The 15101-nt window shown below is 38.0% G+C and overlaps 1 protein-coding gene across 3 annotated transcripts; it reads left to right on the forward strand.

The window, feature by feature from the left end:
• Positions 1-77: 77 nt before the first annotated feature.
• On the forward strand, positions 78-14725 carry LOC103712340 (tagatose-6-phosphate ketose/aldose isomerase, putative (Mog1/PsbP/DUF1795-like photosystem II reaction center PsbP family protein)). 3 transcript variants are annotated; one of them, XM_008798834.5, is made up of 7 exons: positions 361-727; positions 1042-1121; positions 2760-2820; positions 11108-11165; positions 11747-11804; positions 12238-12310; positions 14188-14725. In XM_008798834.5, the coding sequence occupies exons 1-7, from the start codon at positions 401-403 to the stop codon at positions 14278-14280; spliced, it is 750 nt and encodes a 249-aa protein (XP_008797056.2). In that variant the 5' UTR covers positions 361-400; the 3' UTR covers positions 14281-14725. The 3 variants fall into 3 exon arrangements, with proteins under 3 accessions (XP_089782659.1, XP_008797056.2, XP_088564275.1); XM_088708149.2 differs by having other exon boundaries at positions 421-764; positions 2765-2820; XM_089926533.1 differs by lacking the exon at positions 12238-12310 and having other exon boundaries at positions 78-727.
• The last annotated feature ends 376 nt before the right edge of the window (positions 14726-15101 follow it).

Here is a 15101-nt window from a genome sequence, read left to right on the forward strand (position 1 = left end):
GGATGAGGAAATGGAGGGAAAGGCGGATAAAATCAGAGAGCCATTTTTACGCTTTTTTGGATTTCCCCTGTTTCTCACTTTCTGTTGGATTAGATTTGGATTTTGATTGGGTGGCTGGTTTCAAATTCGGATAAGGCGTAACGGTCTTCAAACGGCTCCTTTCCAGCCTTCGTGGTGATGGGAACAGACTAAGGGTATATTCGTCTTTTAAGTTTTAATTGCATGGTATCGCTCCGTCATTAGTTTCATACCATCGCCCGTTCAGCTCAACTGGAAGACGGAAATGCCCTCAGACATCAATAAAATAACGATAGTACCCTCGTCCGTCTTTTTAACGTCTATCGGCGTCCGCTCCCAAACTTTTCCTCACCATGGAAGAGGCCATCGTTATCTGCTCTCCATGGCCGTTCATCTCCTCCTCACTTCCCCTCCAAAACCACCTCCTCAAAACCCTAACTCTAACCCTAACCCTAAATTTGGCCCTAAATCTTTTCCAAGGTCAATATCTAGGAGGGAAGTCAGCATTCAAGCCTTAACCATGTCTATCGTATCTTTAACTTCATGGGTTTCTGTTCCAATTGCGCTATCGGCCTCTCTGGAGACCGCCACTCCTCCTCGAAAGCCATCACTATCTGGGATTTCAAACACCAAGTCTTGGAATCAGTTCTTCGGGGATGGCTTTTCCATTCGTGTTCCACCTCTTTTCGACGATATTATGGAGCCGGAGGTATAAACATAAAGAAATTAAAAGCTCTTGTAACCATGTATGTCTTTCTAGTCTCTATGCCAATGCAATTATATTACTATTTCAGTTGGTTTTATTCTGGTCGTATGGCATTTGATGAAATGCTCCGTAAAGTAAAGTGAACTAACATGTTGTAAGGTCATGAGATAATATGTCAAGAATATGCTTTTGTGACTTGTGTGGGATTTTTCAGCTGATCTTTGTTCTCATGAGTCGTCTATAGAAATCCTTTCTGATGTCTGGAATTCATAAATTCCTGAACTTTTAGCATGTTCTGTTCACTTTTGTGCTTTTAGGACTACAAAGCTGGATTGTCATATTATGGTGATAAAGCAAAACCGAAGGCATTTGCGGCTCGTTTTGCATCTCCAGACAGGTTTGTAAGCCTGTGCTTTAGATATCTTTTTTTTCCCCCTGGTCGAGAATGGAGTGATACGAGACATGTATCTTCCTGGATAACTTAAAGTTCCCAATTCTTTTTTTTTTCGATAAGAAACATAAATTTCCTGATTCGTTATTTATATATTAGAGAGTGCTTCCTCTGCCTTATTCAAATAGGAATTATGCCTCATCCACTTATTATGGATTCTCAGCATGATTGGACTATTTTTAACAGTTAGATTGCTTTTGGATTAAAAACACTGATTTGAATTTAGGGTGCCTGAAAAGCTCTGGTCATTAAAAAACCAAAGCAAAATGGGAGGTGTTATTTATATCAAATAATATTAGACAATCATTGATATATCATGTATCTCGCTCTTAAGGAATATTTTCCTTCCTTCAAAAGGTCAAGCTTGTGATCCTATGAAATTGAAAATTTTAGGGGAATTAGATCCTTGATGTTGAGCTAACAATATGGAGATAACTGCAGAGAGGCATTACTGGAAGCATTATTCCTGGACTTCTTCATAAAGATAGAACCAGCAGAAGTGGAAAACAGATCTATGGAATGTAACAGTGATTGCTCTTCGGGAGCTTAACTTCAAAACCTGCAGTAGATCAAGGTTTTAAAAACTCTAGTGTGGGCCCGCACTGGTCACTGGCTGGTCGATGCAGTGCCTGTATCAATACATGATTCAGCCAGCACGGCCAGTACCCTGTATCTATATGGGTTGGTACTAGTGGTACATACCAGTCAGTACAGGACATACCAACAGTACATGAATCCTTGCAGTAGAGTATTTAAATTGGACATGACAAGTCCCTCTTATCCCTTTAATGGCATGAAGAGGATGACATTTTAGGAAAAATGAGAAAACATTTCACTATTCATTAGATTAAGAGTGTTGACTGTTGATAATAACTGTAACAACTAACAACAATCAAACTAATATTGTTTACCTTCAGCACATGAAGAACTCTTTATTGTCAATGCCATGCTTGTGAGACTATTTGACCAATAAAATGAGCTTTTTGCTGCCTAACAAACTATATGGATGAGTTTGTAAAACAACTAGCAACTGAAAGAAATCCTTTTCCCTTGAGAGGAAAATCAATTCTGAACTATGGGTTTGCTAAAGTTTTTAAAACAATTTTAGTATGATAATTCACTACTACCAATACTGAGGTGTCTTATGACTTAATTGATTCAAGTTGATAAATAAAAATAGTTAGAAGAACAAAGTATACATTTTATGCACAAATTTGTGCCAAGAATGAAAAATATACATATGCAAACAAGACAAAATCATGGAATTGATGTCTTCTACGAACAAGAGTGTAGGATGCTTCCTACTCTTCCAAGATATACCAAACTATATTTTAGTGCATTAAAATATTATAATTTTTTTCCTCTTTTCATAGTTACTTGTTTATTTATTCTTAAAAAAGTAAAACCTGTCATTCCATGTACTTTATTCTTTTTTCAGAGAACTGCACCTTATTCTTGAGAAGGCATGTGGTGTTAGCAATAAGTAAAGAATTACAAATTCATTTATTGATCAAACATATGATGAAATTTACTAGTTCAGTGCATTTATTTTCATGTTTTGTTATATCCTTACTCATGATGTAGATCAGAAGTTCTAAGTGTGGTGATCCGGCCATCCAATCAGCTAAAGATCAATTTCTTAGAGGTTTGTGGAATAATTTCTTTTTTTGCCTGATGTTGTTTATCCATTACTATTGACCTGACAAAACGTCTCTTTATTAAAAGAAAACACTTGTTCAAGAAAAAAAAAGCATATATTTGCTAGATCTCAAGGAGAAAATGCATAACAGGAATAGTCTTATGGGTTGTGTGGGAAATTTGTAACCTTATTGAAGGAGCTATCCTAGGATATCACATTGGTTGCAGTTTTCTTTTTAGAGGATTCATTGATTCTTATTTGATAATAAAAAGATTTTTTAAATTTTGGTTGTCAAAAATATAAATCAGGATATTGTATCACCATGAACCATGCCTTAGGCATTTGTTCCAACTTCCAACTCATAAGTCAACTTATTCAATCAACAAACTTCATATTCCTCTCCCTAAACAGTAAATTCTAGAGGTTGATCCATATAAATTTTTAATAAACCACCATGTGGGAATGCATTATTAACATTTAAGTTGTTTGCAGGACACTTGAGATTATCACATAAGTGGAGTTAAGCTTTAACATAGGAGAAAACATATCAAATAATTTACTCCGGATGTTTATGAATACCCCTTTATGCTTTGCTTCCAGTCTTACATCATCAAGTTGATATTTGATAATATGAATCCATATAAACCCTAAAACATGTTATTTTAATAGAGGAATCGACCCCTAAAATGTTATGATGAAGGAAAAGTTTGTTCTTTTCCTTCATAACTGTAAGCAGGCATTTCAAGACTTAGCCTTACACAACAAAAACAGTGGACAACACACTTAAGGAACCAATGATAAAGAAAGGATCAAGCATGAAAGGAAGACAATATGGATATAGGCTGGCAAGTTTATTAAATTTGTTTTTTCACGAGCAATATGAGCATCAAGAATTCAGGGTCAATGGTCTCAAGTTATACTAGAGACTTTGTAGAATTAGCAGGCCTAGATAATTATGGTAGGACGAATTCAGGAGAGTATTCCTGAAGTCCCTACTTGGTGCACAGTTAAACATAATTCTTTTTAAAAGATTCAACCATGTTATGCATATTCCGTAAATTATATTGTTGAGATCAAGGAAGCACTAGTGGTGCAATAGGCATAGAATTGATTTTCTCCTTTGCAGCTTCAATATGGCTTGTTTGATATTGAAATTGTTCACCTGTAAGGCCATTGGGAACAGACTCCAAAAGAAAAGAAATTTAGCATTAATGCTGACAAAGTATTTGAAAAAGTCAGGGATTTTAACTCTTACATGTACATTTTCGAGAACATGAGTTACCAGAAATATGCACTTAACTGCATCTTCTCTTTCTCTGCTCAAATGTGCATAAAATAAATGGCAGTTGAATAAAAATGGTGCCAAGAGAAAAAATGCTGAATTTGAAGCATGATCTAAAGTATGTAAATCCATATATATATAAAGGCATTTTATTCATTATGGGGCATGAAGTAAAAACAGCTTCACATTAAAAAGATCTTGGGACATTTATGCTAAGGTTCAAAAGGTTGGCAATTTGAATTAGAGGATGATGTTTAGATTCACAAACTACATTTTCTGTAAAGGAGAACAAGATAGAGATGGATCTGAAAAAAGTATTCTATGACATTTCCAAGTGCATGGCAGCATGGTTTTGCCAATCACCATATTTGGATTTAGTACTAAAACTAAACAAGCTGGAGATATCAAACATTGAGATCTGCTCTTCATAAGGTAACAACTGGTCATCCTAGATTAATTATCAATCAAAATGCATCAGAGTTCACTAATATTTGGCACTCCAGAGTCCCAGGATGTCGCATTAAACTAAGACATATGTAGCCTGGTTTTGAGTATCTTCTCTGTGCAGAAGAGTTGATCTATAAAGTTTGTTTAACTGACACCACAACAATACATATCAGACAAGGTGGAAGACATTTCGAGTTTCCAAGAGGAGAGAACCAAGATAATAAAACCCTTGAATGGGAGATCTTGAATGAATGCATAGCAGCATGATGGTCAACATAGTCCAGATTTCTATCCTTAGGCTATCCACTAATCCCTTTTTCCTTAAGATCTTGAAAGAAAAAAGTGAGTGGGAGGAAAGATGATAGAATCATTTTGAGATTGGAGGAAAAATGACTAAATCATGCAGAACTTTCAAAAGTAGATCAAGGCAAAGCAGGGCACAGTTGACTGCTGCCTGGACCTGACACTTAGGAGAAAAAATTATTGACAACTGTGAGGAAATCATCTGGACAATTTTAATCTGGTCGAGTATATAACTGAAATTCTCAAAATATCTGAATTTTGCTTATCAATCAATTATTGAGGAAAGAGATCTATGTGAAAGAAATAAATTCACGCATTAAAAATGGTAGGGCATGATAAAAAAAGCTGTTTTTATGTATTTACCAGCTAAAGTTGGTTTGCAATGAAGATTATAGAAGTGGTTAGTTGTATTATTTAGGAAATCAATGATAGAGATATTCATTCTACGTTCCTATATTTCTGTTTTACTTTTTAGCAATAGGTTGAGGGAATGATGATAATTTCTGTTAAAGTCCGCCGAACCGGTACCAGAACCCGTACCGGTCGGCGGACAGATCGGTACGGTACTAGTTCGGTACCGTACCAACACACGGTACGCTCGGCACGCTAATTTTTTTTTTTTTTTGAGTTTTTCAAGTTCAATTAATTGACAATCAATCCTTTTTAACTTTTTCAATGATTTTAAGTCTAATTTGATTTTTTTTATTTTTTATGTTTTTATAATTCTGGTTTAACCTAAATTATGCATCTTGTTGTTTTAAAATAATACAAAACAGAAAATGATTAGTGAGATCAAGATTTGAAGAACCAGTACCGGGCATTGAACCGGTTCTCCGACGGTACGGCTCGTGTCGAGCTTGTATTGACGAGCGAGGGCACAGTACTATGGAAGAGAGAAAAAGAGAGAGAGAAGGGGGAGAGAGGGAGGGAGGCGGACGCCGGTGGAGGCCGGGGGGGCGGCAGAGGCTGCAGTAGGTGAGGCTGCAGCTGGACCCCTGTTTCGTTCGAAAAAAGGAGAACCGCACCCCCCACGGCCCTCTGCCGACGTCCGCCACCTCTCCCTCTCCCTCCTTCCCCTGCTCGCTCTCTTTCTTTCTTCTTCTCTGGCTCTGGCAACGAGTCTCGTTTTCGTTGCCGGAACCATACCGATGAGCCACCGGTACGGCTCGAGTCGGTCCGAACCATCCGGTTCGGGACAGTTTCGCTAATCTTGAGTGAGATGTTGCATGCTACAAGATGCAATATAAAATATCTTCAAATTAAGTAGTAAAGTAAAAAATATTAAATAATACAAGCTCAGTAAGTAAACCTTATACTATCTTACCGGATCAAGTATAAGTTTTTTTTCATGTCAATGCATGGTTTAAGAAAAATAACAGTTATTGCAAAAATAAAGTATTTTATAATACAATATATCAAAACAAGTCATAAAGCAAATCATGCATGAACAAATCATCCATATTTCATAAACATAGTTCTAAGTTTATATTGCAAATAAATTCGTGAATCATTCTTTATGTCAGTTAATCCTATCATGGATCAAAATATTGCTTACAGATATTCATGCTATAGTCACTATAACACATGACAGGGTCATCTTTGTAATCAACAAGATATCATAGTCCGTATTCATTACCAACTTTAATCCATTGGTAGAGGGTCGTTTTCGTTGGATGCTAGTTCTATGGTGTCGATTGGCTTCCATTTTTAGAGGCGGTCATAGGTATCTGAGAGCTTTTAAAAAATTTATATCTTTTTTCTTAAAGTATACACATAAATAGATGAAAAATACTAAATGACATGATTCATAACAAAGCTATTTTCATTAAATATTCATGGAACTATTTTTCATAATAAAGCATGATTTCATAAGACATATGCTGATCTATAATTTTAAGAAAAAATATAATATTTCCACAAGCAAATCTTATGCAAGAAAAACATGATAGTTTGAAAAATAATAAAAAGTGTAAGATCTACTTATTTCTTTCGCCTTAGACTGTCAAACATCTCTAGGTAAATATGCTAAACTTATTTAAAAATATTAAATGTAAAATTAATCACCATTCAATGACTTGAATGGAATTAAAATAATAAGAAATATGGACGATTAGCCGGATGATGGCATTCAACGGATCCGAGTGGGTTAAGCCTAAGCGACTCGATCAATAAATCATAGGGCATGGACTCGATTAGGGCCAAGGTCGTTCAACAGAGTTCATCATCAGTGGGTTCTATGGACACTTGACAGAGCCGCGATGATCGGTCCAGCAGACGCCCCGAGCATTAGGGCGGTTTAGGGCTTCTTTTCAAAGATAAACTCGAGTTCATAGATCAAGTCGATGGAATCCTATACTGGGATCCATAGGGCTGTTTAGAGAGAGAAACAAACAAGAAGAGAGAAAAACTAGAGAGAGGAGAGAGAAAGTAAGAGAAGAGAGAACTATGAGGCTCTCTCTCTTCTCCTTTCTAAATGAGAGAGGGTGCTCGGGGGCAGCAGCCGCTCGTGGCCGGCGACCCCCAGTGGCTGACGGCCCATGATGGTGTCGGTAGCGTGCCACGCCCGGCAGCAGCCGGCCGAAATAGGAGGAAGAAAACAAAACTGGGTTGGTCGCCGGCCCATGGTAGTGCCGGCAACGTTCCACGCCCAGCGACGGCTAACAGAAATGGGAGGAAGAAAACGAAACAGGGAGATCCTATTTATCACCAATCCGGTGACTTGCCGGCCGGATTCAAGGTGGAACGATGGACCCAAAGACCAAAGAACAGAGAGAGAAGGTGTACCTTGCCTCCGGCAATCTCCTTCGACTAGATCGATAGCGAGAATCCCTGAGTTCCTCCCACGAAAAACCTAGAGTTTTATGCCTCTAATGGATGAACTCCCATAGTTGATGCCAAAGGAGAGGGCGAGAGGTTCTTATATAGATGAAAATCGACTCAAACAAGGTAGGATTCGGTCACCAGCAGTCCCCTCCTTCCGACGGAATCTGAGGAAGAGGAGGACTTCTATTCGGAGTTCGATTCTTCCTCTCCACATGCACGGGCCGTGAGCCCTTGCTCACACGGGCTTGCGGCCCAATTCATGTGCGGGCTGGTCAATGGACTGGGCCCTCACAATAATAGTGTAATTAGTATCCACAACTAGACACAGTGAAGCACTAACATGTTCTCAATGGTTCAAACTGAAAAATATATTGATCTAGGCGGATCACCAAACTCAATGAGGACCACTCTAGCCACTCCACATGCGAAATTTCTAGCCTTACTTGCTTGTATGACATTTTATTGAGTTGCTCTTTTTTTTGAAATCAGATAACTTTTCGAGCTTTATGATGTGATACCACTCTTTAAAGGTGTGGCGCACAGGTGATCAGGACCAAAAATTCCATGTTTTGGGCCTCGAAACGGGTCGATTAAAGAAAAAAAAAAACCTCTTTGGTGAAGGACATTGACTAGGCGTATCTCCCAATCTAGGAGGAATTAGGTGAAACAATTGAAACCAAAGTCAATTTAAAAGTTGAGATCTACCTCTTATAAAATTCTAGCTTTTCATGACCATTTCCACTAATCCTCTATCTTGGGAAAGGTATTTCCTCTTTTAACTAGAAGAGGATTTCGATACAAATTGTGCAAGGACGGACCTCACTAATACAAATGGAGATTCTATAACTCAATTTTGGAATTCATTATTGAAACAAAAAGGAACCTAGACACTAGTTTTACCAATTTTCATACTTTCTATTTTTTTAGATAGAATTGAGTTGAATGGGTTGAAGGAATCTCATTCCTTCTCCTCATTAGATAAAATATAGTTGTAAATACGGCCATACAAGAATATTCGAATAGCTGAACTGGAGCTCAAGCTAAAACTAGATGCTAATATAATACAAGTGCACAAGAAAAGGTCCTTAAGCATAATTTTGATGGAATCAAATGATTTTGACAATATGGCTTCACTTGATAAAAAGTAATGGTTGTACAGCTTGGCCATAGCAATCCATATGTACAGATGGAGAAAATTAGTAGGTTGCTGAATCTTATTTCCAAGGCCAAATCAATTTGTATGTATAAACTAAAAAATGTTGCCTTAATCACCAATGCAGAAGTAAATACAACATCCAAAGCTAAAGCTTAAAAATCAGGTGCCTAGATCACAAATGGGCACGAGCAAAGAGCATAGGAATAACAAAATTTGTAGTTAATAGTTCAACGAAGTCCGAGGGTGAATCTTTAAGATTATCCTTAGGATAGTTATTTAGACCTAGAAATAATTTAGGGCTGAAATATAACTCGACCTGTGCATGGGCAGGCTTAGCCCACTCAAGCCCTAAGCCTTTTGGGTGGGCTTGGACGAAAATTTTGGCTTGACAGCCTGTGCCTTGGCTTGGGCTTGGGGATCAATGCTTAGCCTGAATTTTTTTATTTTTCTTGTGTTCTTTGTTTATGTTTGTTGTACTTGTATACTTAATTTGACAATTGTTATTGATATGTGGACTTAATTTGATAATAGACGTATGTAGATTGTTGACAATATTTAATTATTCATATTTTGTATTTTTTAAGTATTTTTAAATATTTTTAACATTTTTTATAAAAAGGAGAAAGGATTAGGCAGCTTGAGGCCCGAGCTAGGCCGAGTCTAGACGTACCGAGCCCAAGCCTAAGTAAATTTTGTTGATGTTTGGGCAAAGCCTGGCCCTAGCCCGGCTTGCTCGGCCCATGAGCAGGTCTATTTATGAACAAGAACCATGGGTCAGTAATTTAAAGATAAGGACAAAACCTAAAGACATAACTCATGTAGATGGAACATGCAGGTGCTCAAGATGATCATTTGGCCCTACCATGGTATGGTGAACCGACCGGAACCAGTCCGTTCAGCCCGTACCGAACTGGTGCCGACAGGCACCGATACGGTACAGCATATAAATTCGGTTCCGACCCAAACTGGTGCTCGGTACGCACCGGTACAAGCCGGTACCGGTGCCGGTATGCACCGGTACAACCATGTACCGGTGCGAATCGGGCCAGTTCTCACCAGCCCAAACTTATTTTCCCTGTGCGCCTGCGCACGGGGAAGAGCACCCACGCGGGCTGGCAGCCCGCATGGGCCATTTAATGCCACTTTGTGGCATTTAATGCGTGCGCGCACGTCCGTGGATGCGTAGTTTTTTTTTGTGGGAATCGCGCGCAAACGCGTGAGTGGAGAATCGCACGCCCGCGCACGATTCGCCACGCAGGAAACTGCATTTTCTGGCCGGAAATCGCGCCCGCGCTCGGTTCCCCGTGTGGGGCAGCGCGCCCATATGGGCCATTTAATGCCACTCTGGGTTGAGAGCGCCTCCGATTCGGTACCGGTTCCAACGGTACTGCCGGTGCCCACCGGTACGTTAGTATGGTCGGTCCTGCGGACCTTGGGCCCTACCGTATGACCAGTTTTGATTAGGGTCTTGTGCAACATAAAAGAGAGCCAGTGAAACCAAATTGCCTCTAAGAATTTACCGACAGAACTTTTGCCCATCTATGTCTAAAGTAGTGTTAAATCCATGGTGGTGTAGTACTTGATCCCACAAGTACTTGATCCATTGTGTAGTACTTAAAGGACTCGTATGTGCAGTGATAGGCATAGTGTCAAACTACATTAGTAGTCGTCTCTTCGTTGTGGTTCCTTATTTATCCTTGGTTTTAAAACCTTCAATCTTGCTATTTGCGGCGGCAAAATTAACCCTTTGGCTCACTATGTGGTGCTCAGCCATGGGCTCATGGCCCTCCGAGTGGCCATGTTCCTAGTCCTCTAAATAGAAGACACAATAGAAACATTATCAGTAAGTGCTGCATTTTAAGTCATAAAAATGATGGTTGTATCCAGTTAGCATTGACTGTTGTTTGCATGAGGACAATCTGTCTTCTTGAAAGTCTAATGAGTTTCAAGTGTTGTTATCATCTTTTACACTGTTCGCATTTCACTTGGATTGGTTAGCCTACCTAAAGGAATCTCAGCATCAGCATGTGGTCTCTTTAAGGGATGGACTGAATCTGTATTTGAGAATTACCTAAATGTCAGAAAACAGAAAAAACTTGCTCCAAGATGACTTAATAATGCTGAATCAGTAAAGACAGCAGAAAACACTTTATCTTGTTTAAGAGGATGGAGAATATACAAATATACTATTTTAGTATTAATAATGAGAGTTTAGTGCTTATGAAGAATGTAAAATTTTGGTTGCTCCATGTGATTCTCATTCTGTTTCATGACTTGGACAGGCCAAAGATATTACAGATTTAGGCACTCTCAAGGAGGCAGCAAAGATATTTGTTCCTGGTGAGTCTGGGAACTCAAAAATGTTTTGGTAGCATTTTCATTGACTTTTTTCAATATATTTCAATTTATCACCTTTAAACCTATTGAATTAAAGTTACAGTATGACTGAACATATGGATTGCCCTATCTATCATCAGGCAACTATTTAAAACAATTATGTTTCAGTTTAGATGATCTTTTTTAGGTGCCATTTTTCTTCTAGAAGTTTGCTGGTGGCTTAAGTGCAGGAGTTTCTCCTGACTCTTTTTAGATAACCTTGATCTAAAACATTAACAACATGGTTATGCTACAATGGTATACTGTGTCTTGGATGGGCTTTATGGTTATGGTCATGTGGCAGATGACCCTGGGTTTGGGGGCAGGGTCTTCTGGGTGTGGGTTTTGGGGAGGGGGTAGACTGGGGGACCTTGAATTGAAGTAACAAACCCTAGAATGGATTGATGCTTGTTATGATTGTACACTAACAAAGAGGAACAAGGTTTTTTTTTTTAATCATATTGGGCTAATTCTTTCAGTAATCATGAATTCTTCTTTCGCCCATTTGCCATTTCTATTAACTTAAGTAGCTTGATTCTTCACAGGTGGTGCAAATTTGTACACTGCCCGCACGATAAAAGTCAAGGAAGATGAAAGTCTAAGGTAGCCTTTTATTCATGTGACAAGTTATAAATATTGACAAATAAATCTGAGTTATTATCTGAGATATTATAAAGGACTGCAATAGCCAGAAAGCCTCAGCAGAAAAGTGGAGGCTTTCTGGAGCCTTCATTTCCTTCTGCAACTTTTGAACCAGTTTATACTTTCTGTTTGATTTGTTTAAACTGTATTGCTATGACACTCTTACTAACAAATTTAAGTCACATAATGTTTCATTTTATAAGAATAGGAGGAGCCAATCCCCACCTTTTACCCTAAACGTATCCTACCTGTTGAGAGCCAAATCAAGCAAAATGAAATATTAATCCAATATTATATACACATCTCCTCATTCCCCGCCACTCAGAAAGTTTTACCACATAAATTTCTTGTAGGACTTCTTTTTGTTCCTCACTAAAGCTCTGGATGTTTTCAGGACTTACTACTTCTATGAGTTTGGTGTTGATGCACAGCATGTTGCTTTAGTGGCTGCTGTTAACAGTGGCAAGGTATTCATTCTTCATGCATGTATTTTACCTTTACAAGTTTTCTGTCTAGAATATTTCCACCTATGTTTCTTTTCCTTTTACATTTACCGTATACACAATTTTTGAGAATGGTAGAACTGTGACATCATGGACAAGATTTTCAGTGGTGAAACCATACTATTGGCAACAAGATGAGATGGGAATGGCAAGGTAGTGGCTATATTAGCAACTGTAGTTGTCATGTAATAAAATTTCTTAGGAAATAGGTGCTGGTGCAGACCGCCCGTCACTCGGGTCTATAGCCGCCGCAGGGGAATGGTTCAGCCAGTTTTGGAGTGATTTTATTTTATTTGGGCTTATTAGGGTATTTTGTTATTTGACAGCTTTTAGGGCTTATTTTGGTTTTTCGTTATTTTGAGGGTCTTTTGTGAGACTAGTTTCTGGGTCTTTTGCATTTTTTTGGGTCTTATAAATATGTTGGACTGTACATCGTTTAGGGTAATGCTGTGAATAAAAAAATTTCTGAATTCCTTTCTATAGTTCTGGCGTGTGAAACCCTGAGCAGGGCTAGGTGCGAAACCTAGTTCTTCTTCCTCTTCGTCCCTCCTCTCTCCTTCTTCCCTATTTCTCCTCTCTCCTTCTTCTCTATTTCTTTCTTTCCCTGCTGTCCGGCATCAGAAGCAAGTCCTATGGTTCCACTTCCACATGGATGTCTAGGTTTATACACATGATACCATCCATATTTTAAGGGGTTATACATTAGCCTGGTATTTGTACTCTGTAGCATTTAAGTTAGTTCCCAATGATAAGTGGCTATACACAATGAATTGAAACTACAATTATCTGCTCAATCTAAATTTTTTGATTTTTTTTTTGACAGATTTCCTTTCTAAATGATATTGGTTTCGTGTTATGGGGTTTTGCTCTTCAGAGATGAGTATTGATATGCTAGTGCATATCCAAGGAACCTTTTTCTGTTTGAAGAATTCATGACTGTGAACCATGCAAGTGTGTGTTTAGTTCAGCGGAAGTTGAGAGTGATAGATATGTGAAATGGCAACAATTGCAATGGAAGTTGAGATGGCATTGTAGACGTAGCAATAACATGTTTTAATGAATGTGGATATGAGAAGTGTGGACAATGAAAAATTGCAAAACAAGGTGGTAAAAGTAGCGGAAGTGAAATGAGACAATGACATGAAGGCAGAGATATCAAGGAGCACCTGGTGGTAGTAACAATCACTTGTTGTAAATAGTTACAGAATGAGGAGAAATATATGAGAAAGAAAGGGCATAAAGATCATATAAACTGTGAGATCATATTATATCACAAATTTTAAGGTTCATGTTTATTCTGCCGTTTTTAAATATAAGCATTAATTTCTCTAGTTTTTTTAAAGGCTTTGTACAATATGCAAAACCAGGCTATCACATATATTCCTTTTTCTTACCATCATATATAGCTAACAAGGAATTTTAAAGAAATGGACAGTTTTATTTTCCTTTATGCATCATCAAACAACCTTTTTTTTTGTGCAAGACTGGCCTAGTTTTGGAGCTTATGCACACTTTTGCTTATGATCCTATTGATATACCGCAGCCCGTGAATGCGCACTGTATGCTCAGCAAATATGTGCATTTGGTATTCGGTATATGTGCACTCAACTTTGCTTCCAGATATGCAATGAGTGCATGCTGTGGAAGTAGCGGCAAAGGTGTCCAAAGATTTTAAAATTAGATGTTTTTTGTAGATAAGAAGCACCTCTAAACTGCAAATAGGAAAATAGAATGGAGCGTTTTCTCAAAATCACCTAGCTAATAGGAACATTTATTCTATCCAGGTTAGTCCCTTGTTTTTGCCTTTGTTTCTAACAGTCATTTTGTTTTATGCATCGTAGGCATACATAGCTGGTGCTGCTGCTCCACAGACAAAATGGGAAGATGATGGCATCAAGCTAAGATCTGCTGCTATATCTTTATCGATTATATAGACCTACGAATACAGAAGTTACAAGGATTTGGATAAAGATGGTGGAAGAAAAAGAAAAACAAAAGAAGTGAGCAATACATTCCTTTAAGAGAATTGCTTGAATGATTCATTTATGATATCTTGAATTCGACATGATAACGTCCCAAAGCATAAAGCAGCAAACTGGAAAGATTATGAACCACCGTATGGCTCTTCAAGATGGGGTGCACCGGAGTTCTATGTCCAAATTATTTTTACATATAGGAATTTTGAAATGGAACCTATCGTTGTTTGTTTCTTTCTTCTTTTCTTTGAGAAATGAATCTGTCTTTAATTTTAACTCAGTTTTTCAATATATTAGCATTATAGGACTTTGAGGCTTCATTTGAGCTACTCCCACTTCTTAATATTATGTAGACTTTGAAGAAGAGGAATTCTGAATTGTTTTCTAATGCTTTCATTTGTAATCCACGTATTGCTTGAACCGCATGTAAATGAGCGTGTGTTTTTGGATAGGTGCAATGTTTTTCTTTACACACTCTATGGAACTACATGTAAATGAGCGTTGGTGAAATTAAAACATAAATTTAAGGGTTTTGTCGGTAAAAGTCATATTATCTCTGTCCATAGAGCTTATGGAATTGCTTGGAATTGAGCTTGTATGACATAAAAAGATAAATTCAAGATATTTATCAGCAAAAGAGTAATATTATCTCTCACCCATCTCTCTCTCCTCTCCCTCTCCCCTCCCCTTCTCCCTCCCACCCTATGGAACTACATGCAAATGAGCATATGTGAAATTTAAAATTAAATCCAAAATATAGATATGCAATGATGTTTTGA

The sequence above is a fragment of the Phoenix dactylifera genome, chromosome 12, assembly GCF_051530095.1.
Source record: "Phoenix dactylifera cultivar Ajwa chromosome 12, Ajwa_hap1_PhDact_Kaust_v1.1, whole genome shotgun sequence".
In the NCBI taxonomy this organism is placed as follows: domain Eukaryota; kingdom Viridiplantae; phylum Streptophyta; class Magnoliopsida; order Arecales; family Arecaceae; genus Phoenix; species Phoenix dactylifera.

Coding starts and splice junctions, on each gene's coding strand:
- LOC103712340 (XM_008798834.5), top strand. CDS start 401: ATGGCCGTTCATCTCCTCCTCACTTCCCCTCCAAAACCACCTCCTCAA. Junction 1,122..2,759: donor CGTTTTGCATCTCCAGACAG/GTTTGTAAGCCT, acceptor CTCATGATGTAG/ATCAGAAGTTCTAAGTGTGG. Junction 12,311..14,187: donor CTGCTGTTAACAGTGGCAAG/GTATTCATTCTT, acceptor TATGCATCGTAG/GCATACATAGCTGGTGCTGC.